The sequence below is a fragment of the Falco peregrinus genome, chromosome 1 (genome assembly GCF_023634155.1).
Source record: "Falco peregrinus isolate bFalPer1 chromosome 1, bFalPer1.pri, whole genome shotgun sequence".
Taxonomy (NCBI): domain Eukaryota; kingdom Metazoa; phylum Chordata; class Aves; order Falconiformes; family Falconidae; genus Falco; species Falco peregrinus.
The window spans coordinates 30,975,450-31,000,478 of record NC_073721.1 but is presented as its reverse complement, the minus strand read 5'-3'; the positions used below and the strand labels follow the sequence as shown (position 1 = coordinate 31,000,478).

The window sequence follows — 25,029 nt, the reverse complement described above, 5'->3', positions numbered from 1 at the left end:
GAGCATGCTCAGTACTTGGCAGGATGAGAGATTTTTGGCAGCTTGTGTGAAATAAGGTTGGAGCTTAGGGACACAAGTGATGGGTGGTGGACAGCTTGAACAGGGGAGAGTAGGCTTTTCTCTTTCTTTTCATAGTTGTCTCCTCCTTTGGTGCTTTTTTACAACTGTAATTTTGTCATTTCATGCAAATTAGTCACAGTGACATGTACTTGTCAAAAACTTCCACTGTGCAAAACGTAGTCCCCAAATTGTCCTTAATTCCCATTGTGAGAGAGCTCCTGTCTGCAGTTAAAACCACTCCGGGTGAAAAAATGTGCATTTTGTTCTAGTGCAATAACATGAACTGAAGAATTGTCATTGCAGTTCATGTTAAGTCAATGCTAATACCTTAAAAAAAGGTTGGGTTTTTTTTTTTCCAGATGAAAGACAGGTGGAAAAAGACTTTTATTTCAATCTACATCCTCTGGAATAAAACTGTACATCTTGTGCAGAAACTAAAAGTACTGTTTAAAAATACTGAATGCAACAAACAAGTCATTTTATTTAGTTTTAAAAAAAACCCCAAAACTATTTTGGAAGGAAATCACTCCCAGTTTTGATCAGCCTTGCCACAGAAAAGAAGAAATTATCTCTACATGTAACATAAAAGGGGGCTTAATCAACGGCCAAAATAACCAAGCCAAGGGAACATCCAGTGTTTAAAACAAACAACCCAAGCTTTAAGCTTCTCTCTGATCTCTTCCATTAAAATTCACTCTTGGAGACTGTTTGATAGGGAAACCTCCTGTCTTCTCAGATAAAGGAGACATTTAGCTGAAAGCGAGGTCTGCTTTGGATGCCCTGGTTCTGTGGCCATGCAGAAGGGGACTGCGATGGCAGGAGGTGGCACCAGGACCTGCTGGAGCTGTTCAGCTCCTGCCAGGCAGCAGGGGGTATGCCACCACCTGCCAGTGCCCCCTGTCCATCTCCCAAGCTCATGTGCCCATCATTGTTGCCTCCTGCCTTATCAGGACAAAGGTGACAAAGGCACAGAGTGCTGAGTCTGCAGGGTGAGGTGTCTCTGATGGTTGCTAATTCTAGGCTAATTTCAGCTCAGAGTTAGTGCAATCCCTTTGTGCTCTGAGCTGCAGCAGTGACAGCAGGTAGCATCCCAGTTATATAACCATTTTGTCAGCCTGTAGTGACTGTGCTGGCTTTTGGGAAAGCAGGGCTCCCAGGTGGCTTGTTCAGGGTGTGTATGCTGCTGGCGGTCATGGAGGCAGTTTCTGTGGGCGATGCTGGAACTGGGATCTCCTGCTGAGATGGATGCCCTTTCTCAGCAGTTTCTGGTGTAGCATGAAAGGACCCCATGGTCTCTCTTAATCTCTGAAGTAACTTCTGTTAAATCCATCAGCATAAGTTGGCTGATTACTTATATGAGAATCACAGAAACATTCAGGTTGGAAAAGACCTTTAAGATCATCCAATTAACCCAGGACTGCCAAGTCCATCACTAAGCCATGTCCCTAATCGCTGCATCTACATTTTTTTTAAACACCTCCAGGTATGGTGTGATTCCACTGCCTCCCTGGGCAGCCTGTTCCAGTGCTTGTCCACCTTTTCCATGAAGAAATTTTTCCTAATATCCAGTCTAAACCTCCCCAGGCATAACTTGAAGCTGCTTCCCCTTGTCCTGTCACTTGTTGCCTGGGAGAAGAGACCGACCCCCACCTGCCTGCAAGCCCCTGTCAGGGAGCTGTAGAGAGCAACAAGGTCCCCCCTGAGCCTCCTCCTGGCCAGGCTGAACAGCCCCAGTTCCCTCAGCCGCTCCTCATCAGCCTTGTGCTCCAGCCCCTTCCCCAGCTCCGTTGCCCGTCTCTGGACACGCTCCAGCACCTCTGTGTCCCCCTGGAAGTGAGGGGCCCAAAGCTGAACAGGGTGTTCCAGGTGCGGCCTCACCAGTGCCCAGTACAGGGGGACGGGCACTGCCCTGGTCCTGCTGGCCACACTGTCTCTGATACAGGCCAGGATGCTGTCGGCCTTCTTGGCCACCTGGGCACTGCTGGCTCACGTTCAGCCGGCCATCAGCCAGCACCCCCAGGGCCTTTCCTGCCCGGCAGCTTCCCAGCCGCTCTGCCCCAGCCTGTAGTGCCGTGTGGGGTTGCTGTGACCCGCGTGCAGGACCCGGCACTGCTCCTGGCTGAACCCCATGCAATTGGCCTCGGCCCACTGGCCCGGCCTGCCCAGACCCCCCTGCAGAGCCTTCCTGCCCTCTGGCAGGTCAGCGCTCCCTCCTGCCCAGTTTGGTGTGACCTGCAAACTTGCTGAGGGTGCACTTGATCCCGTTGTTCAGATCATTGAGAAAGATACTAAACAGGACTGGCCCCAGCACTGAGCCCTGAGGAATACCACTCGTGACCAGTCACCAGCTGGATGTAGCCCCATTTACTACCACCCTTTGGGCTCAGCCATCCAGCCAGCTTGTTACCCAGTGCAGAGCACACCCACCCAGGCCATGAGCAGCCGGTTTCTCCAGGATATGCTGTGGGAGATGGTGTCAAAGACTTTACTAAGGTCCAGGTAGGCACCATCCACAGCCTTTCCCTCATCTACTAAGAGGATCATCTTGCTGTAGAATGAAGTCCGGTTTGTCAAGCAGGACCTGCCTTTCATAAACCCATGCTGGCTGGGCCTGATCCCCCAGCTGTCCTGCACATGCTGCGTGATGGCACTCGGGATGATCTGCTCCATAACCTTCCCTGGCACCAAGGCCAGGCTGACAGGTCTGTAGCTCCTGGGGTCCTCCTTCCTGTCCTTCATGTAGATGGGAATAAATATACTGAATAAATTAAAAATACCTGTCTTTAGCTCGCTTGGTAAGAGCTTGAAGTCTACCCAGAAGGGAGCCCTCTTTTCTCAGGGCTTGCAGGCTCCAACCTGCAGCATGTTGGTACCCTGGGTAGTGCCAAACACAGGGATATTTGGAAATACTGCACTGCTGTGGGGGCCATCCCTGGCAGGGGCAGCTTCTGCAGTAGGGGTCTGGAATAGCAATGAGGGAAGGGCTTGGAGAGTGCTCCTCTGGGTGATGTGCTAACTTGAGACATCTGCACACTCTGTTGGTACTGGTTAGTGGAGTGTTTAGAAATCTTGCGCAAAGTCCTCCCCACCTGAGTGGGCTGAAGAATCTGGCACATGGGTTTTCAGGCATGAGTGCTGTCTGTGTAGAAAACAAACATGTTCTGAGTGCCTGTGATCAGAGGATCTTGTTCAGACCTGGTATCACGTTATTCACTTCAGCCTGGTTACTAATCCCAGCGCTGAGTTTGACCCTTAAGCTTTTTGTTTTTACCATGTGCTTTGATACAGTCATAGAAGTACTGACTGACTGGCTGGCAGTGCTCCAGGGCTTTGGCTTTCTATTCCAGCAACTGTGAAGCAAATGTGCTTTAAGGGGGTTTATGCTTCAGGATATTGTCCTTTTTTTTTCCCCCACACTTAAGATTATTTTAAGGCTTGTGTTCCCTGTTCTGGGGACATCTCTGTTGCCCTCTGCACGTTGTGCAGGGCAGGTGCATCTCAGGATTGCCTTTGCCCTGGGTCTCAAACCTGGCTGTGTGGAAACACAGGGCTTCAGTGGAAATAGCACCTTGGGCTCCATGGGAGAGGAGGTGGAGTAGGAGGTGGGTGGATGGGGACCTAGGAGGTCTTCCTGCCCCCATGATGCTGAAGCCTGTGCTGTTCTCCCCATCAGACGTGTCTAGTGTTTGAATTTTCTGAAGCATTTGGTATTGGGACATCCCATCCGTGCTGGGCTGGGAGAATGTGTGTGTCTGCATGCCTGCACATGGAGGGAGACGAGAATTGTTTTAAGAGAAAATCCCTGTGCGTGACTGAGCTGCTGTTCCCCTGTGCCAGGCCAGTCAAAAGGGTTTTTATATCCCTCAGGATTTGAGTGTGCCGCAGAGAGGCTCCGGTGAGTTTATTCTGCTGCTTGTAGGGGCAGCTTTGGTTGAGTGGGATGCACTGATATGCTGCTGCATTTCAGCAACATGCCCTCTTAATACTGGCCTGTATTAGTATTATTTCAGTGTTACCTGAAAGATTAAGTGCCCTTGATACTTGCTTCACACAGCTGTTCGCCCCTCATTTCTGTGAGTAACCGTCCTCCAACTTCCAAATTTTCGTCTCTGCTCTGAGGGACACCTAGACTGGGTTTTATCTGGGTTTGACTAGTCCTGCCCTTACTGTGCAGCTTCTGTATGGGCTGGAGAGCAGTTCAGTCTCCTGGGTACTGCATCCAGATTATGCTTCCAGTTCCTACCAGAGGAACGCAGGGGGTGTACTTTTTTGCTTTGTATAGGGCATTTACAGCTACTGCTCGGCCTCATTCCTGCCAAAGGGCAACTTCATTGCAGAGGGACGTCGCGCTCTGTAAGAGCACACTTGCCTGTGTTGCAGTGGATAGACGGGACGTAGTACTCCATGAAGGCAAGTACCCAAAGAGAGCATCTTTTCTAGGCCAATGTAGGACATAGAAGTTGAGTCAGATGTTATCAGCCTTGGGAGTACATCATGCCCACCGGTAGGCAGATCCCCAGCACACTTCTAGGAGCCTTCTGCTTGTTCTGCTGCCCAGCCTCAGCACGAGGAGCTGAGCTGGAGGCCTCAGTCCTGGTCCTTCATAGGGTGGTGTATAAATAGCTGCTGGGCAGGGACTGGACCCTGTTGGATTCTGCCTGTGGTGTTCAGTTTGTTCCAAGTACTGCTAATAATTAGGCAAATAAAATGATTAGGTAGAAAAGGAATTCAGTTTATTGGGAGCATGTTCCAGGAGGGTTTTATAGGTCTGAAATAGTATCTTGCCAATCAAATAAGTATTGCAGAGTGAAGAGGAGCACAGTAGCCAGCTTGGCAGTCTAGGAGAGTACTGTCTGCAGCTCAAGGCTCAAAATAAACTTGGTACGAAAATGCACTATATTTTATAGTCGTGTTGCTCTTTTTTTCTTGGAAAAAAGTTTTTTGCCTTCAAAACATTTTTTCTTCTGTCTTGTGCCTGGCACTGTTGAGTTTACCTGTCCCAGCTGTGTGTGCTGATGTTGGTGTTTCCAAGGGATATTTGTTTATGAATTCCCTCTGCATTTCACCTCTTTGTTTAATGGTTCTTTAAGACCTAAGCACAGGCTTTTCCTGAAGTCTTTATCTCCCCCTCTTGGAAAAGTCTCTCCCACCCCCCTCACATCCACATGCTGTCCCCTTGGCTCTGAGCCAGGGATGGTTGTATTTGTTCCTGGAGTAGAGCTTCCAAATGTGACTCCATTTCAGGTAGCATTGAATCAGTTTTACTCTGGAAATGCTATGGTTCTTTTTAAGGGCATGTTCTCAAGTTTGGGAAACAGCTCCATTAAGTTTTGCAGTTATAGTTCAGACTGGGCCTCTCATGGTCTCCATCCTCACATCCATCCCACTGGCATCGATGGTCCTTGGTCCTGTGCTCACTTGAGGGTAGGAGTCTAGATGATGTCTGGGTTGGTCTGAGTCCTACCTGTTTTCATTGTGAGGTGTTCAGTAAGGTTGTTGGAGCTGTGATAGATATCCAAACCCATTTCCACAGTTGCTTTTGGGGAAAAGGTAGTTTCTTGGCAATTGGAAAAATCAAAAGAACACAAAGCTGGAAGAAAATTCCAGCTCATGGCAACCAAAAAACAGGGAAGGATGCACAAATGTTTTCAGTTGTTAACATGTTTGTTGCCTCCTAGTATGCAACAAAGGCTGGAAGAATGAGAGCTGCATCCCTTGTACCGTGCAACTGAAGTCAGTGTTCCCTTTACCGGAGAGGTCTTGAAATTGTTTTTCTAAAGGGGTCACAGAGGTACATGCAATAGCATGGACATGGAGGAAGCTCTGCTTGAGTTTGGTTTAGGAACAGATCTACAGAGTGTTTCTATAACTAGTTATGTCCAGACTGAGATACTTGTTCCTGGCGAGTTTTTATATGTGAGATGGGAGAGATGCTTTTACCTTCCTAAAGGAAATTGTAGGTTCATTGCAGCCTGCCACTGTCAGATGCTGATTTTGGAGTGGCAACAATAGGAATGGCATTTCCTTCCCCTCCCCAGCTACAGGCTGATTGTAGCAACTGGAGTAACATGTTTCTCCATGGGAGAGGGGGGAAGAGAAGGGAATGGGAGTCCAGCTGGTTAGAAAAATGTTAGGAGCTGTGCATGAACTGACTGCATCCCTTCTAGTCCCTGGTTAGGGAACAGAAATCTTTGGAAAATGTTGCTACAGGTTTCCCTGGAATGAGGGAAAACCCAAGTCTTGCATGCCAGATGTCCTTTCAAGGGGAAAAAGAATAAAGTGACATGACTGGGATATTATTTGGATTGTGTTTTAATGTCACACCTCGATGGAGTCTGAGGTTATTAACTGGGGGATTGACTCTCAATATTATGGCCAGATGCAGCAGTTGGCTGAGCTCCCTAGCTTCAGAGCTCGCTTTTAAATCACGCTTCTATAATTTACCCTGCCAAGCAGATTTGCAGTTCAGTGGTGTTTTGGAGTCAAGTTTTTGAGCTAAGGAGGGCTCCCATGTCAGTGAGAAAGCAACTGAGTCTCTAGTTGGCCTGACAGGTGTTTCCAAGTGGGCTGGGGGACCTGTTGAGTGACTAGGTCTTCAGGTGGGAATTGGTACCCCTCTCATAAATGAGATTTCTCTGAACTGAAAAAAATCCTTCAGTCTCTTTCGCTTGTCCTGCTCCTTAAATCCCTGGGCCAGAAATGGGGCTAGTCAGCTAGAAGAAGTGTGACATTTTTCTGTTTGTCGTGGTTTAACCCCAGACGGCATCCAGGCACCACACAGCTGCTCATTCAGTCCCCCTCACCCAGAGGGATGGGGAAGAGAATCAGAAAGGAGTGTAAAACTCAAGGGTTGAGATAAGAACAGTTTAATAGGTAAGGCAAAAGCTGTGCATGCAAGCAAAGAAAACAAGGAATTCATCCATCACTTCCCATGGGCAGGCATCTCATGGGCTCAGCCATCTCCAGGAAAGCACAGCTCCATCACAGGTAACAGCTACTTGGGAAGACAAACGCCACAATGCCAGATGTCCCCCCTTCCTTCTTCCTCCAGTTTATATACTCAGCATGACGTCGTATGGTATGAAATACCCCTTAGCTTGGGTCACCTGTCCTGGCTGCCTGCCCTCCCAGTTCCCCGTGCCCCTCCAGCCCTCTCTCTGGCAGAGCCTAGGAAACCCAAAAGTCCTTGGTTTAGCATAAACATCAGCCAGCAACAACACAAACCATCGGTGTGCTCTCAGCATTGTTCTCACACCAGAGCCAAAACACAGCCCTGCACCAGCTACTAAGAAAAAAATTAACTCTATCCCAGCTGAAGCCAGGACACTGTTTTCTGTATTTTTGTGTGCATGATTTCTCACTGCAGTAGTGATTTGCTGACTTGGAGAGTTGGTGACATGCTCACTGGCTGCGGCTCTTTGTGGTTACAAGTGAAGAGGCAGTGCAGCTGACAGACCAAAGCCACATGGCAGCCTCTCCACGGGGTCCTGGCTGCTGAGTGACTGCAGTCATGACCTGGCTTTCTTGCCACCATGGAGGGGGGGCTGTAGACCCCTCCCTGGGCTGTACAACTGGCATCCACAGCTAGGGTGGTTTAACAGGAGTTGAAAATGTGTGTAGGCTGCTGCAGCTGTGGCAAGAAACGAGCCAATCTGGAGAGGATTCAGTCTTCTCTAGCTGAAAGTTGGCAGGATGTAAACTGATGTGTGAAATGAGGTTATCGGAGAAATTCATGTGTGCTGGAGTCGGGGAAATGTTGGGCTAGAGAGTTCCTGCTCATCTGTGCAGGCTGGAAGAGCATGATCATACTTGGTCAGGGTTGTAGACCGACTGCACGGACCGGTTTTTGGGAAAGCCCAAAATTATGGTGGAAGGATGATAGTCATGAGGAGTCAGGATTTTCAACAGAGCCCGCAAATCAACAGTTGTGCAAGTCCAGGGGCTGTAATTTGGTGCTTCTTTGGACAAAGTGACAAAAAGGAGGAGCTCGATAGTCAGAGGCTGCATGTCAGCAACAGAGTTAAGCATAGGCTTAAATCCCGTTGAAATCTCTGGAATTTAAGCCCTTTCTTGAAGTGCAGCATGTCCTTCAGTGCCTTGGCAGGCTGAGCCTCCAAGGGATCACTGTTGTGATCTCTGCAGACCATTCGGTCTCTGCCCTGTGCTTTCCAGGAAGATTTTCTCTCTTGAGGAGATGGCATTTATCCACGGGACCAGAGCAAAACACTGATCGTCTGAATGTTTAGAAAGGGGTGATTGTTCGGGAGATTTTTTTTGTTGCCATGAAGAACTGGAAGCATCAGGCCACCATCTTACCATCAGGTGAGGCGTGGGTCTGTGTTTACAAGCCATGAGGAACTTTTGGCTGTGTTTCTGTTGCTGGTGCAGAAGCCTTACAGGCAGCCCAGGGAAGCAGAAATCTTATCTGGAGCAGGGACAACATGGGTTCCGGGTGTGTAGGCCCAGGTTTTGCTCTTGTCTATTGCACCCAGGGTGCTCCTGGGCTTGCTGAGATGCTTTTGGAGAATGCTGATGGGAGCAGTGGTTTTGCCCTGTGGTCAGCTATGTCTCAGGGATGGTGGTTATCCTGCACTAAAACTACTGGTGAGTTCTCCAGCTGGCCTCCTTCACTTACCCTCAAGAGCAATTTGGGTGGTTAACAGAGAAAGGAGAGACTGTGGGAGCCTAATAGTGTGTCTCTGGCACCCGAGCCTGTGGCTTTCTCATCTGGAAGAGCTCCTGCCTTCATTTTATCTGACTGTCTCTTCCACGGTGGCTGTTTCAGACAAGGTTGGGTGGGTTTTGTGGGAGGCTTCCTCCCTGCTTGCTGCTTCCAGTGTGATTTAGTTTTTAGTTGACCTAGGAGCAGATCCCTGCCCCGGATTTTCTTTTTCTTTCTTTTTTTGTTTTAACCTCGGAAGCTATATCCCACTGGCCTCCAGAGTGATGAACTGCCCCATCACAGCACCCAGGGGATGCCCAGGACATCTGCTTCTTCTGCCTGAGGCAGACAAGGGCAAGTGGCCCAGTGGCATTGCTGAGGGCATCCCCTCTCACTTAATAATGCATTTGCTGGTGCGTGGGCAAGGGTTTATTTCTACCCAGGGACCTCCCAGTGGAGAGCCAGCTCACATCAACAGGCTGCAAACGGAGTTGGGTCCATGGAGACTGTGGGGCTTGAACCTGGAGACCTTCCTTTGCATCTGGCCTTGGTTTCAGTGGCAGCCCGTCCGCTCCTGGGCCAGAGCGGTGTGCGGAGGCGGGTGGGAATGGAGGCACTCTGTCAGGGAGCAGGATGCTGTGGCTCTTACCAGAGCCCATTGATAACACCTGTCCATTAACTGGGTGGTTTTACATCTGTCTTCGTGTTGTTCCAAGGCAACGAGTGGTTTGTATTTGAAGACTATTAGTTTAATGTTACTGAAGCCTTAAGGAAAAGGCACAGTGGGCCAAGCCCTGCTCGTTTTGCTCACATTTCACAGGGCTGAGGAGGGTGAGATTTGATCCTCTTTGGATGTATCTCTGCTCAAAGGGCAGTTGTGGGAGAGAGAAAAGAGGCAGGGGAATTACAACACTGAAAAAAAATCCTAGCTCTGCCCTGAGCCATTTTGCAGTAAGACACTTCAGGGCATGAGTTACGATACTGTAATTCACACCTCATGCATTTTGTGGCATTCAGCCGACTGCTTCATGCCCTGCAGGTGTAGCATGAGTGATTTCGGTTCAGCTTGCCCCCGTGGCTGGCTCAGCCCTCAAGCAGAGATAGCTACAGGACTTGATGCTGCTGCTTCTTTTTATTTTGGCAAGCAAAGCTGTGGGTGTTCAGGACAGGACTTGCATCTTTCTAATCACAGCTGATTTCAGTGTATCCTTACCTGTAAGCAGATCCCTGGTCCTAGCAAAAAGCCAAGGACACCTTAGGTACTATAGAGGCTCTGTTGTATCTGCACTGCTCCTGTTACCTGCTGGAAACATTTGGGGCAATAATGGTTGGTGCCTGGGAGCAGCAAACAAGGTTTGAAGTCTGAAATGGGTCAAGAAGTTGTTGAGCACATCCATCTTTATCAGTCTTCTGCTTCAGATCCACGCTGTAAGAGCGAGTGCTTAGGGAAAGGATTTTTGAATCGGATCGTTATTAACGAAAGGCTTGGCAGGAGATACATTCAACCTGCAGCTTGCTTCAGGGATGGAGTAACCCATTCGCTGCCCTAGGGTGGGACAAAAGTTGCTGCTTGCTTGCCTGTCTCTCAGGACACCTGCAGGGTGGGAGAGTGTTTCTGTGCTTGTCGGCCAAACTGACTGTCCAGCCCATCAGCCCCATCCCGTGCCTGTGCCTGGGGGGGTGCTGGCAAAGCAGCTGCGTGTTGAGAGTGCTGCTCTGAAGCTGGCAGCCCAGCCAAGTCTAAGAGGAAGCATCTCTTTAAAAAAGCCTGTGCTCTTCCCAAACTCCGTGAGTACAAGTTCCTCTTCTGTCCAAGGTCACTAAACGCACATGCTGCCTACGATCCCATGCCCGTGTGGGCTGTGGTGCGCTGGCAGTCAGGCCTGGCCTGCTCTCAGGATGCTGTTTCGTGTTATTATCTTTGATATGTGCTTCATGGTAAATTGCAGTGGTGCCTCCAGCTTGTTCCTGTGTTAGCACTTCATAAACTGGACTTTTAAATAGCTCGGGGGTGACCTAGCTTAAAAACTTTAAATCCTCTGAATGAGGATTGGAGTCAAATGCTTATTTTTTGAAAGGATGTGGCAACTGGAAGTGTTACGTTGCTAGCAGTTGGACCCAGTGGCTGTCACAGAAACATGTGGTGTTCCAAAGTCCCATCAAGCACAGCATCCGCATCCAAGTGATGGTGTACTGGAGCTAACATGCCATACGTAGATGTGGGGCTCTTAGGAGTGAGTGGGACTAACCCAGCCAGGCTGCTTTGTGGACCACCACGGACTGATAATGCTGCATCATGGAGGAGACACAGGTCAGCATCAATTTGGGCATCTCTGCACCGTGTAGATTTTCCTTACTGTACATCTACCTTAACTTCAGCCTTGTAGACATTAGATGCCTATCTAACATAGGATCCTCCTGCAGGTGGAGGAAGAGGCACCTCCAGAGATGGATGTCTACCCTAGCCACATACCTAGAGAAGGATCTGAGATGAGCAGCTTTGGCCGGTTTGAGATCCTGACCTTGGGGTGCATAGAACTAGGACTTTTTTCCCCAAATCCTGCCTAGCAAATTCGTGCTGTCTCCAGATGCTGTATGTGTAGAGTGCAGCTGTATTAGTTCTTGAGAGCCTGCTGTTACAGACAGTAATTTTTCTGGGCTTTGGGTTGTCACTTAAGCAGATTTAATACAAGTTTCTATCTCTCGAACATTAATAATTCCCTTTAAGTGTCTAAGAGTGGGAAAATATTCAGGCTTGGGGACTGAAGAGGTTTGTTTATTGTTCCAAGGGATTGAAACCCTGAATTTGACAGAAATGTAAATGCATACAGTCATTTTGCTGATTTGTATTTTATTACTGGTTTTGATAGAACACATAATATAGGCATGGCCTTAAAAGGCTTATTTCTAAGGTGACGCATGCTGACTTGCAGCCACACACTTTCTTTCCAAAAATGAGTAACTCCTGGGGTATGTGTGGCTTGTGGCTGGGTTGTGATAGGTAAACGGGAAGGAATTAGTGTGGTCGCCATCACTGCCACCCCTGACAGCTCTGACGGGAAGTGCATTACCAAACAGCAGTGCATGTCTCCAGAGGAGGCATGGGCTTTGTTACGGGGGCAAGCTGTGTGAATGACAAAGCCCAGCCCAGGGTGACCGAAAATCCCTGGGGATGTTCTTCCCTGCACCAAAAGAGTCCAGGCTTACAGCAGGTGATGGCGTGTGCCCATATGTGAACCAGGCGTGGGGGATGATTTGGTGGTTGTGTCCTTTGGCAGTAGGGTTACAAGTGATGATGACAGCCATGTACCCACGTTTTATATCCCGTTTAGGGGCCCATCTCCTTTGTACCCCATATACAGTCTGGGGAGAAGCGGGCTGTTTTGGTCAGCAGTGCAGGTCAGTAGCACAACTTGGGGACTTTCTCCTCTGGCTGCAGCACAGTCTGGAGACTCATCTCCCAACTCCTCAGCTGGGGACAAAGTTAGACAGTGTGACTGTCCTGACCAGCAGCTGTCCCTGTGCTCAGCAGTTAAATATATTTTGCTACCAAAGGATCCTTATATTTGCAGGTTTTAAAGGGGGAGTGACATTTTGAGCAGAAATGCCTAAACCAAAGTATTGCTCCAGGCTGAAAAAGCATCTCCTCCATATCTATCCTGGTAGGGCAGAGCAGTGCTCTCCCATCTGCAGAAGCCACAGCCCTGTGTGCTGAATAAATGCGATCTGGAAACCAGTGAAGATGGCTACGTGTTTCTGTGCCTGTGTGTGGCCCAGGGTGCAAACTGCAGAGTTGGAGAGGGATGGGTTTATGCTGTCCATGATAGTCCTGTGCATCTGGGGCAGGAGAGGGTGTTCCTGCAAGTGGGAAGGCAGGAAGCCAAGCGTGGGAAAGGAGGGAAAAGGAGGATGGTTGTGAGAAGAGTAGGAGGGAAGGAAAGGGCAGAGACAATAGTTCAGCTTAGCAAAGAGTCAGTGATTGAGGGTGTGAGGATTTGGCAGAGTATCTTCCTGAAAACCCTGGAGTTCCACAGGAAGAAGGTAATTTTGTGTTAAATTCAGCGCCATGCCCTGATGGGAGGGAAGCTGTTCCGCGCAGGACTCTTGCATCAGTTTTCCTGCCTTCACCAGAAGCACTGGGAGGAATAATGAGGGTGCTCTGCATTTGCCGCCTCTTTGGCGTTTCACAGTGTGATTCAGGTGTTCTTGGCCAGACTAGGACACAAAATAGTTTTCTTTCTTCACACTTTTCCCCACAAGAAACATGGATTTCTTTGAAGCTTGAAGTTAAAAGTTACTGCAGTGAAAGATGTTCTTCCAGTGACCTCAGCATTGCATCTTTCTGGGGTTGGGGAGATTTGTTCCATTCTTTCCAAGAGTTGGTTTCTCGTTGTCAGGATTGTCCTGTAAAGAACAAGTACGTTCAGTCTCATGTATGTATTGTCATGCAGTACAATCAAAGATTTACGTGCATTACATGTTTGTTTAATGGTGTTTATGTTTTGAGGATGGGTCCATTTTGCAATTAAAATGCAAATACTCATCTATCCATGTGTTATGCTGGCAATTCTGTGATGCTTTGCTGGTTGATCTAGTTGATTTCACCTTAAGTTTTATCCTTCAGTCATGCATGAAAAATGTAGTTGCACAAACTATATAGAAATTAGAAGAGTTTTTCAGAGTTGTTTTTTTGTCAGGGATCGTTGATCACACTGAAAGTACTGTACCCCTCAGGTCTTGCTTTGTGAATCTGAGGGTCTCTTGGTTTACATGAACTTTTTGTTTCCCTCTACTCAAAATGAGAAGAAAACAAAATTATCCCACTATTCTATGGTAAAATCCCAGGAGAATTTCCATTATTTGGACTAAGAATGTCCCAGAGCTTTGTCATTGTTCTGGAAGGGCCTGGAGGAGTTTTTCTCCCTTTCCCAGGCCCTTGCTTTGCTTTTCCAACACTGCATCTGGGGGTCATATGTAAGGTTACAAATCAAAGCTGGAAGATTTGCATGCTAATATAAACTATATGCAAGTGTTGGTGCAGAGCAGGAATCCCAAACATGAGAAGCTGCAAGGGAGGTTGGATTTTGACAACACCTCTTTGCAATTGTAAGGCTGACTGCGCAGGGCACTTCTGTTGTTTGTGTAAATAAGGCTACATACCTACAGTGTGCAAAAATCTGCTCACTCTGTACATGAAATAGGGTCAGCGGAATCACTGTGTGCTCTGTCTTCATGCGGCCACAGGCTGTGTACACTCTAGCACTGTATACGAGCTTCGTAGTTGGGAAAACATCACAGTACAACCCTGCTGGTACAATGTAGACAGATCCTTGTTCTTAGAGCAGAAAGGAAGGTGCTTGGAGAGATCTCCCGCAGGCAAAAATAACTGTGTAAAGATGTGTGAGATTTGGTGTTAACTGGAAAACAGCAATTTCCAGATCATACTTTCTCTCTCTGTATCTCGTTGATCTTGATACATTTAACACAAGAGCAAACAGGTTCTTGTTAGTTCTCATTTGACCAAACTGTCCTGCATCCCTTCCCCCAGGGCACTTGATGACAAAAATCTCTTTGCCTGAAATGCGAGCAGAGCTCTACTCATCCTATTTTGAACATCCCCCAAGTCGATTCCTCTTGTGCCAGAATCACTTCGGCTACTTCTCTCTTAAGTCTCTGGGATTTGGCAGCACCCTTCTGATATTTTAGTAATTCATGTGATGTCTGATCCAGCACCATGAAGGGAATGAAACTCTTCCCATTGGCTTCCATGTGTCTGATGACTCTGTGATGGCAGTCAAAAACAAACGCAGGTTGCACCCATTTGGACCGGTGCTGGTTTTAATTTTCAAATGTTGCACTCTGCTGTCCAGCACCATTCAGAGGAGTGACCTCTTGTAGCTGAAGCTAGAGAGATGTGTTATAAACTAAGGAGACATTTTAAAGGAGTTCATAGCTCAATACTTTCCTATTAAAACAAATTTCAGTGGAAGTGGGATGAAGACAGTTTTGAGTCAGTTTTTAAGATCCGTTTCTGTGTAGAGAATAACTTCAGGAGGATGCAATTATCTTCAGGTTTGAGAATAATTTTTTAAAAGTGTTGTTTTTCCTTTGTATCTGTCCTTTACTATGTGACCAACACAATGGCTGTAAGAGATGAGAAGTGACTGGCTAGAGGGATGTCCACCTCGCTCCACATTCAGCACTGGCTCTGAGGACTTCTCCGTTGAGCCGACTCTTCAGGGTGATGTGTTTCTTCTCAGAACAACTTCAACTACAAATCAGTTTCTAAAACCAGTTTGTGAAATTGATGCAATTTTTGTATTCAAAACCTTTCAGTGAAACTTACTTGAAGGACTTGAAATTCAAGGGTCTGTTTTGTCTGTTGACTGTTGCTTTTCCTAATTCTCTTTATTTTTTCTCTTCTCTTCTTCCACCATGACATTCTCATATTTTGGGGGTCTTCATGAAACACCAACCACCCTCTGGGGAAAAAGACACAAGCACTGAGTTACAATAGTTTCTTGTTCAGGTGGTATCCAGATTTAAGAGGCAGTAAGGTGAAAACTTCTTACCTTCTAATGCAGCTGGATTATTTTAGTTTGCTTGCCATCGACAGCCTCTTTCAGACCCAGGTTGGGTATTTGAGAAGGCCATGAGGGAGCCAGGTTTCGCAGAGAGCCTGTATGTTCTTGTTTCCATCTTAACATTTGTCACTCTACTGTTCTAATGCTCTGTAGGCTTAGATGTTGTGTTTTCTAATCATCTGTCAACTCTTAAATGGTAGAAACTCAGTCCCGTGGTTATTCTGCTTCACAAATATTTCCATCACATGTCGAAAGTAAATGCAGGAGGATGGAAACAGATTGGAAACAGAAATGCAAGTCCATGTTTTACTTTGCGCAGATGTTCTCCCTCCTTCACGCATGTATGTAAATCTAACGGATGGATGTTGCCGGCTTCCCTTGCAGGGAAGCTGCTGTACTGCTTCCCAAACCTGGGAGGCGGTAGCAGGGGAGTGACCAGTCTTTACTGGTTCTGTTTCTTATTCTCTTTCTGTAAGCTCCAGTTATTGAGTATGTTGGAGATAAGATAGGAGCCTTGACAGGTCTTTGATGTGACCCAGGATATCAGTTAAAAAACGAAGCTCTGCTAATGCAACACAGATATTGCATGTCTGTAAGAATTCAACACATCGTATTCTGATCATAGCCCCCTAAGAAGGAAGTTAAATGAAGTAATCAAACAAGCCCAGCAAGGGGCTTGGAGGTGGTTTGTAACTGAGCTGCAGGGCTCCCAGCCATTCCAGCTCTGCAGCGCTCCGCTCAAATTGTCGGAAATCAGGGGTGCAAACTCCGCGTTGAGCTCTTTATGCCTCTTGTGGCCACGCAGAGAAATGCAGCAGGGAGGTTTTTCCCCTTTTGGCTTATACTCTGTGTCGGACTTCTTAGCATCTGCTTAGCAGGAAGGTGCTTAAAAACCCAAGCTAGCAAATGCCAAAAACCTGAAGGGTGAAGATGCGGCTAAATAGAAATTTGAACCATGGTCTTTGAAACTTCATAAATGTATGAGAAAAATGCAGGAGGCTATGTCTTACTCTGCCTGTGTAAACATAATGAGCTGGGTTCATCACTCAGACACAACCCTGTTACTTGTCTAGTCCACATCCCCAAAGCTAGGAAGCCAGCAAAAACATCTAGCCAGGTGCCTCCATACTCAAATGAGCTTTTCTTCCTGTGTTCCCAGGGATGTCTGCTGGCTGGCTTGAGGCAGTTGTTTGCTATTCTCATTTGTGTTTAAGTACCAGGATTTGGCAAAGAGAAATTGATTTCATCCTGGTTAATTCTCTACCAGGAGGAAGGTCTGTGCCCATATAGGATGCAGTAGTGATGGGGCTTTCTAAACTGGAAAGGACCCAGCTTGAGTCTCTGAGTATGGGTGGATTCAGAGCTGTACAGACTTGGTGTGATGTGGCTGAAAAGAGAAGCAGCATTAATCCTCTTGCATTGCTGTTCAGAGCTGAAACAAGATCCACAAAAGGAAACAGTGAAGGAAGGAAAACTATCCCATGTCCCCATATGTTTAACTAGACTGTAAATTAGCTTGCAAATTGTGATGCAGACTGGAATTGCTGTGTCCTACTTAAATTGCCTGTGTGGTGGTTGCTCAGGGATGAGAACTGGCGAGCGCTGGGGCTGTCTGATTCGTTCCCTCTCGGCATACTGTGACTCTGCTTTGCTTCCAAAACTTAGGTACGTGCAACGTTTGTCCCTGAGGTCCGTGGGTGGTTTTGGGTTTTTTCTCAGTTACGTTTCCTCCGTTGGTAATGGAAATGCAAGCCGGGTAGAGGGATGTCCGTGAAACCACATCTGCTTCATGAAAAAGCCAGACACCCTGCACCTGTGTGCAGCCTGCATCAGCCCCCGTGCTTGGGACTACTCTGAGGTGCCCTGCCACCGCAATCACCATCCTGCAAGAAGCTTTCCTGTTTGGGGCCGCTTGGGTTTTCATGGTTCTTCCGAGCCTTCTCAGCTCAGTCTTCAAACTCCTGGGGTGAGAACAGCTCCAGACTGGGGTTGAAAATAGCTCTTCCTTGGCCCTGTCCCAACTGAGTTGTGGTCCCTCAGAGGTTCTCATCCTGAGAGGTGACATCGCTGCATAGCACTGGTGGTGGCCTCGCCATGGGCTTGGGGCTGAAGGCCTGACTTCACATCTCTAAAAGAACTGCCCAGGTCTCACCATGCTTTTCTGGGCGTTTTGGGTGCTGGTGGACTGAGCAAGGAGCCCATGCTGCACTCACTGGATCCAGAGACAATTGATCCAAACCAAGTGAGGGCACAGGCGATGTGCGCAGGAGAAGGGCTTACCTGTTCAGTGCTGCTTCCTGGGGCATTTTACTCTCCCTGCTGCCATGCTGGCTCTTGTATAGGGCAGGGATTGAGCACACTGGGGGCCCTCAGCCTGGGGAAACCCTGGCTACTGGTGCCAGTGTCTTGTGGGGTGGAAGAACGTACCTGAAATCAACCACGCTGCTTCTGGAAGGTGAACAGTTTTGCTGCTTTGGCCTCATAGGTACCGAAAGTGCTGTCCCTAGGCTGTTACCATTCCATATCTGCGTCAGCACTGATCTGTGCTTATTGGAACATCTTTGACATTAAAATGGTTATGGAAACAGTAAGTTGATACAGTGCCCGTACTCTGGTGACTTAGGGCACAGACATTATGTTGACTTTGTGGAGGGATGCTGCAGTTGTTTTAACGTAAACTCCACCAGCTAGATAAACCAGCTGAAATTGCCGCAAGCCTTGCGGGAGCTGGGCTGACTTTGCATGGAAGCGGACCAGGGAGCGCTCACATGCTGAGCTGTGCCAGTGGAAAGTTTCCAGCTCACAGGCAGCAATAGCATCTGAATATAGAAAGGGGAGAGGAGTGTCTTTTCCAACTCGGTCATGATTCACAGGAGGATAAACATCCAACATTTAATACAAGACTTTGAAGAAGCCAACATTCTCCAGGATAAAAGGGGCTATTGTGATGGCACCTGCATACAAATGGCACCATGGCGTTGTTTTTTGCATTCATAAAACTTTCTTAATGGCTGGTGTTTACTGTAACTACAGCACCTTCTTTTACGTGTGCAGGGATATTTCTAGTCTCTGCTCTTCAATCTTGTCTTTGCCAATAGCTCACGTATTTGTGGATGCTCTTGTCTTGGTCTCATCATACTGCTTATTGCAGGCATTTATCTTCCATTTCAGCTCATCTGGCTGTAGAAAACAAAACATGAGCCTCTAAAAAGCCAATTAAAAAATCGGTCATGTGATAATAACCTTAATTCTTTACCTCTGGGGTTTCTGCCAGCTGGAACTGGATATTTTCCATTTAAAACAAGGCATTCAATGATAAAGTTGTGCCTAATGACATTTGAGTGAATGCTTTTTGTAATAGGAAGTCATCTCTCCTCATTGCTTGGTGTAGGCAGTAAAGGGATAGTAATAACTTCAGTTTGCAGTGGATTTTCTGCTTTGCGGTGGGTAAAAAGGAAGTGTCCCAGAGCTAGAATTAAACAGTAATTAGCAGCTGATAAAATCCCCCTGACATCCTGCACCATCTTTCATGCAGCGTGAATATTAAGAGCTGCTTATCAAGCTCAGTTCCTGATTAATACTATCCAGTTTGTACAGGCCTGCTTCTTGTTTCTCTGAAGAAGGATTTATTTTAAAATACATAGTAGACTAAAAAAAGACTGGATTTGTCAAATTAAAAATTGAACATTCTTAGTGGCTGCAGCATCCAGTGATAGTGCAGTGAGTTGTTTGCAATGTGTACTTCAGTTATTATTTATTACTAAGGACTTTTTTTTGTTCAGGATTTTTAAGGTGGAGCATTTGAATAGCAGCTGGGTTTTAGTTTCTTTAAGGTCATAAATAGGGCAGATACATAAAGGAGATCTTTCTACCTTAAGTAATTGGCTATTGCAGTGAATTGTAATTTGCAATCACGATTAAAGTTGAGTTCTGTGCATGTATGGACTGTAGGAAGACACTGTGCTTCAATGTAAGAGCTCACTCAAGACATGTAAGATGCTTTGATTTTATCTCCTTTTCTCGAGAAGCAACATGCTGAGGACCTGGGACTCTCCTGTGGCCAGGACCAGCTGCGTGCTGGAGTGGTGGCTTGTGTGGCTCAGTTTTGGGGAGCTGTCAGATGCCACAGAAAGCCCTTCCTTGGCTCTGCAGGCAGCTTGTGAGAGTGATGCTGGGCCTGCCGGGTGTTCAAGCGTGGGATGGCTCTCTGTATTTATCTGATATTTCCTGCTGCCTCCTTGTCCCGTTGCGAATGCATGACCTCGGCCTCCCCAGGACTGCTTTTCTCGTTCTCCCATGGGATATAGCTGATCGCTTTCACAGCGACCCGTTTTAAGATCTGAGCAAAAAAATGATGAGGTAAGCTGATGTAATGTTTGCTGCTCATGAAAAGGTTATGGGCCAGCTAAGGCAGCAGAAGCGAATAACCACCAAACTCTGGTCTCTGAGGGAGAGAAATGTGATATCTAAGGCTTTTGAAACCTCTAGACCTTGCTTTTAAGATCTGGCATTTTACCGATCTTTTTCAAGCAAACAGTTATTCCCCATTATTCTAAATGGTGGCTTCTGAGAAGCAATTTGATTTACACAAACAAGCAAAGAAAATCAGTAGCCATTTCAGATTTCGCACCTGCGTCCCACCAGGCAGATTCTGAGCCTATTCATTTCTCGCTTCACAGAGCTCCAGGTTATGATTAAAGGCTTTCCTTGCTCCTGCTATGATCTTCTCATGAAATAGAAGTCAGTGCATATGCGTGCTGCCCAGTTCGTCACTTGCTGAGCTTGAAGAGACTTAAGGCTCAAAAAAATTTTTTAATTTTTAATTAAAAAAAAATGTTTTAAATGTGCTGCGAAGCTCTGGCTTGATTGAAGTCAGTGGCAGCTTCATTCATGCAGGGCCTGGATGTCAGAGTTGGGGCTCTATCTCCACCATGCAGTGGGGTCCTGCTCCAAATCCCACTCCATGCACCAAACACATCCAACCTCTTGCCCACAATATCCTTTTGCACCCAGCTCTGCCCCCTCTAGTGTGATGGGGTGTTGTGCCACTTAATGCAGTGCTGAACAATGCTGGACTCTTGAAGCAGAATGAACTCCTGTCTGGACTAGATCTCAATCAAGCAGACTTGCAGGCTGTTAAAAATTTCAGGGATACACAGTTCTTGTGGGTTCTGAGGAGTAGCATGGGGAAGCCTGAAGTGCCATGAAATTCGAAAAAACCTGGATGTCTGTGGCATATGTGTTTTGTTTCTAGTTTCTGGAGAGAAGATGCATAATTAAAGGAAAAAAATCTTTATTTTCATGTACAATATGTTTCTCCTATCCCTGTCTCGTCTGCTTTGTGAGAACCCGGGGCCAGAATTACAGTATCTGAAGTTGCTTTTGGATCCTAGTCAGCTCCCATCTGTCATGAGCTGTTTTTAATCAAATGGGTTTTCCATCTGAAAGTAGCTGTTGGATAAAGAATGAGTAGAAATATTTGTGTTGTGAATTTGCTCAGATCGAAGCTACAAACTTCCCCCCCCCCCCCCCCCCCCCCAACAAACACGTGGAAAAATATTCTTCAGTGTAGTGTGGCTGGCCTGAAATTTGGCAACAGCAGTTTCCTTCCCAGGCTCTGACTCCTCTGCCATGTCTGCACGGGTGAGATATTTAAAGGAGACCTGAAATCTTAATGTTACACAGTTATATTTCCCCTCCATGAAGCAGGGCAGTGCTGGTGTCACCCTTGTGTATATGGGTGCTGTGGGAGGCAGGTTGGGTGCCTTGGTTTTTGAGCAGAAATATGAGATGCAGCAAAGAGGTGACCTGGGTTTGCTGAGAGTCATGCGCTCGCCCCTGGGAAGTTTTTCCTTTGCCAGCCTCGATGGTCTCTGCTGTGGTGGGAGCAGCGATAGGTTTGATATGGTAACCGAGTCAGACTCAAGCTCTTAGTCCCTACCCTCAGTGCTCTATAAAAGGCCCCAGGTCTCCTTAGTAGCCTGCACTTAGCATGTCCAGTTCTCAACTAGCATGAAACAGCTGCAGGAGACAGGGCGCAAAACTGTCTTGGGCACTGAATGTGGTCTTAACAAGCAGAGGGGAAAGTGAGGATGCATGTCCTCCATGGTTTTCAGGCCATCAGATGGCACCTTTCTTTTACCAAAATCCCTCGCAGTCCTCAGAAAAGCATTGTTAAGCTTGTTCCTCAACATTCCTCTAGGGGTTTTCATGGAATATCCTCTATCATTAAAGGCACATAAGCAATTACCCTGTATCAGCACCTTGGAAGATGGGCTAGTGGCCTGGGAGGATTGGAGAAGACGGTGATTCTTATCCATCCCCCATGGCTGGTGACAGAGAGCTTCGCTTCTGCATCCATGGCATAAAGGGAGAGCTCCTGTTGCAGCACTCGGGCAGAGGGAGGAGGGATGCTTTCCTGTTTCCTCTGCCAGATCCTTATCTCACTCCATATGTGAAACCTGGAAATTGCTTTAAAGGCCCGGGAGCTGGCCTAGCTGTGATTTCCGTTACATTGGTGTTGTGTAGTCACCCTCAGTGGTCACCCTTGATGGCTCCATCCTGTGTTTGCTGAAGTCTTGTGTACCTGTCATCAAGGCAGCAGGACCAACATTTGGTCTGAAGGCACGTGTATAAGAAAGCAGAAGCTGTCTCTTTTTTTTTTTTTTTTTTTAAGTTTTTTTGAGGTTCTAGGGTCAAAAGGGAACATTTGTGTATTTTATATACATGCATGTGTGTGCGTGCACGTGTGAACCATTTTTTATCACAGCTTCCGGCAAAACAGCATTACTGTAAGATGATTGTTTTGGGGGTGGAATGTGGCTGGACAAGGGAAATCCTGGGCTCGTTCTGGGCTTGTGTTGCTGTTTCCACCAATGTAAGAAAACGGTGTCGCTGGCTGACCTGCTTTACATCACCTTCAAATCAGTCTGATAGGTGGCAGAAGTGCCGAGTGGTGTGTTGTGACTCAGCAAGGGCTGTGTGCTGGAGCTGCTGTTACGCGTGTATGGGTGTGCATAAGCAGCTGTGTTGCACGGCTGTAATCCCACAGCCGCCCCCTGGAGCTGCGTTCCCTTTAAATTCCCTTGTTGAACTAGAGCTGTGTCTTGCCCGGGAAGGGCCATGGTTGCATCTCCATATGCAAGGAAAACCTGGAGCGTGGTGTTGAAGATCAACAGCTCACTATGGGCTGTTTCTTCAGGGGCAGGATAGCTCTCCCGGCCATTCCTGCAACGGTCTCTGGGAACTTCCAAACAGGCAGAGGGCAGGGTGTGTTACCATGGACCAGAAAATGTGCCATCACTTAATTAAAGCTTAATCCCAGAGAAAGCAAAGTCGGTGGGAGCTGGGGATGGACGGAAGAATACTGGGTGCTTTCCTAGGACCTCTGTTAAAGGTTGCAGCAGGGCATGGCTTTAATTTAGGCTAGTCCTGCACCCAGGGATGTATTCCTCACTGTGGGCAGGAGCAGGCAGTAAGACGTGGAATGAACCTGTGCTGACTGTTCAGCTTTTGGACATAGCCTGTGCTTCATGGCCCGCACTGACTTGAGTTTTCTCTTTTCCTGAACAGGTCTATATCATCAACGTAACATGGTCAGACCTGACTTCCCAGATCATCTACCGGAGATACAGCAAGTTCTTTGACCTGCAGGTAAGTTTATCTTGTCTAACATAAAATATTATTTCTACTCACACTTGTAGTCATGTTTCCAGCTGGGTTAATAGTGCCTTTAAATGAGGCTTTGTGCTTGTTTGGTCTGTTACATGTCATGATCTTGAAACTTTTCAGGCTCTGTCCCTGTAGGGTATAAGATAAGTGGGTGGTATGCTCACAGTGAGTAACTTGCACTGTAAAGACATTTCAAGCTGACATTTTCATGAATGGTTCCTATTGAAGAGAGGATCTAATTTTAAATACTTCAGATGCACTTAGAACAGAAAGAGAGTTACAATTTGGGCCCCCCAAAACTACTTACCCAAATCACTGAAAACAACAGAGCTTTTTCTCACTCCCAGAGCAGTTCAGTAGTGGAGATGGTAGCGGAAACCTTTCAGACCCTTCACCTAACCATCTACGCAGCCAGCCGATGTCCTGACTCCTGCTGTTTTGTACAGCTCCTTTGCTGTATTCTGCGCCTGTATATTTAGATTTCATCAAAAGCTTTCTTGCTCGATAGCTGCTGACCGAAGTCTGAAGTCAGGAAACGAGCAAAGTCCAAATTACAAAGCTTCAGTGGGGGCATCAGCTACTTCATTTCTGGTACTGTTCGCAGGCACAAACATGTGTAGGGAGAGCTTACTGGCTGGTGTCCTATTTAGCGATAACCCAGATCCATTGATACCTTTGTAAGCAGCAAAACTGTTAATTGCCTGGGGTGAAAAGGAAACCTGTGGTTTGACAGACTCCTAAACTTTGGGGGAAATGTCAGTTTTGGGGGAGAGCTTGTGTTTGGGGCTCAGCTGTGGTTAGAATATCAAGTGAGTCCTTGCAGCCAGTGTTAAGGATGTATGCAGCTGACCGTGCTGTGTCCTGGGAAATAACACTGACCTTTTTTGCGGTGATAAGTTAGGAAAAAGAGGGTACTACTCCCTTGGGTACCTGATTTATCTTGAAGAGTCCTAGTTTCATCATTTCTCCCCTATATGCATAATTTCTGGTACTTGGACATCTGAAGTCTCTAGCCTGTTTGGCAAGCTGTATCAGTTATGGCCTCCTGGCTTTTCTGGTGGCATATGGGACTGTTTCTGTGGCCAGTCCTGATTTCTGTGTTTGCTGTGTGGCTGGAAGACAAAAGAAGGATGTTCTTAAGCTGCATTTTGTGCCTCTCTCCACTTCTTACTGGGCTGAAGTGCCAGACCTGCCTGTCGCACTCTGTGAGGAGTATGTCGGTGGCTTCTCTGTGTGTGATGGACCTGCTAAAGATGCACAGCTCCATAATTACTAACATTTATTGTCAGCATACAGATTATGGTCAAAACTGTTTCTTTCTCTCTCTTCTTTTTCTTTTCACCCCAGTTCTGTTTTCATGTGTATGTTCTTCTGGGTCTCCTGGCCTTTCCTGGTGGGTTTGAAAAGTTCCCATCAAGCGTGGAGTTATCAATGGGGTTAGTGTGTTGGACAGGAAATGATGTCTCAATCAGGGAGTGAGTCCTGAAAGGTCCCATTGATAAGTGCAAGGGGGCCTAGCGCCAGTGGAAAACTCTCGCTTGCACAACGCTTCTCCCCCCACGAGAAAATACGACAAGAAAGTAACAAAATTCCCTTCCTTAACCCTTTTCCCTCCCAGGGATCTGTCAAGGCCACCACTGAGCAGTGACAGCCCTCTGCGATAGCCTCTTTAGCTCCTGCAGTGTGAGGTGCACAGTTACCGAAATTGAGGTCTTCACCTGGGGTTTCCATGGTCTTGTTGTGTCTCTGTAAGCGTGTCACTGTGCCTCAGTTTCCCAGCTGTCAGACGGGGACAAGGCCCTGTGTTCTCAGGCTGCCATAAAATGCTTTTAGGCTCCCAGAAATAATAGGGGTGGTTTTTTTTTTTTTCATCTTTTCCTTTCTATTATTTTTTCTGGGCTCTTGATGCTGCCTGAGCATCATCTCCTAGGTGAGGCAAGCAAAATGTGCTTTGGGTCTTGAATTGCAGCTTGTATTTACAGCTCTAATGAACCCTGAAAAGGGAGTTGGAAAAGCAAAGGAAAGCTTAGGGCACTTTGGGAAACCTATGGC

The 25,029-nt window shown here is 47.1% G+C and overlaps 1 protein-coding gene across 3 annotated transcripts in view; it reads left to right on the top strand.

The window, feature by feature from the left end:
* Positions 1-25,029, top strand: part of SH3PXD2A (SH3 and PX domains 2A) — a 272,105-nt gene that overhangs the window by 24,715 nt on the left and 222,361 nt on the right. For all 3 annotated transcript variants that reach the window (XM_055805638.1, XM_055805632.1, XM_055805652.1), the window contains exon 2: positions 22,879-22,959. In XM_055805638.1, coding sequence (XP_055661613.1) covers positions 22,879-22,959 — 81 coding nt within the window. The remainder of the gene's footprint in view (positions 1-22,878; positions 22,960-25,029) is intronic.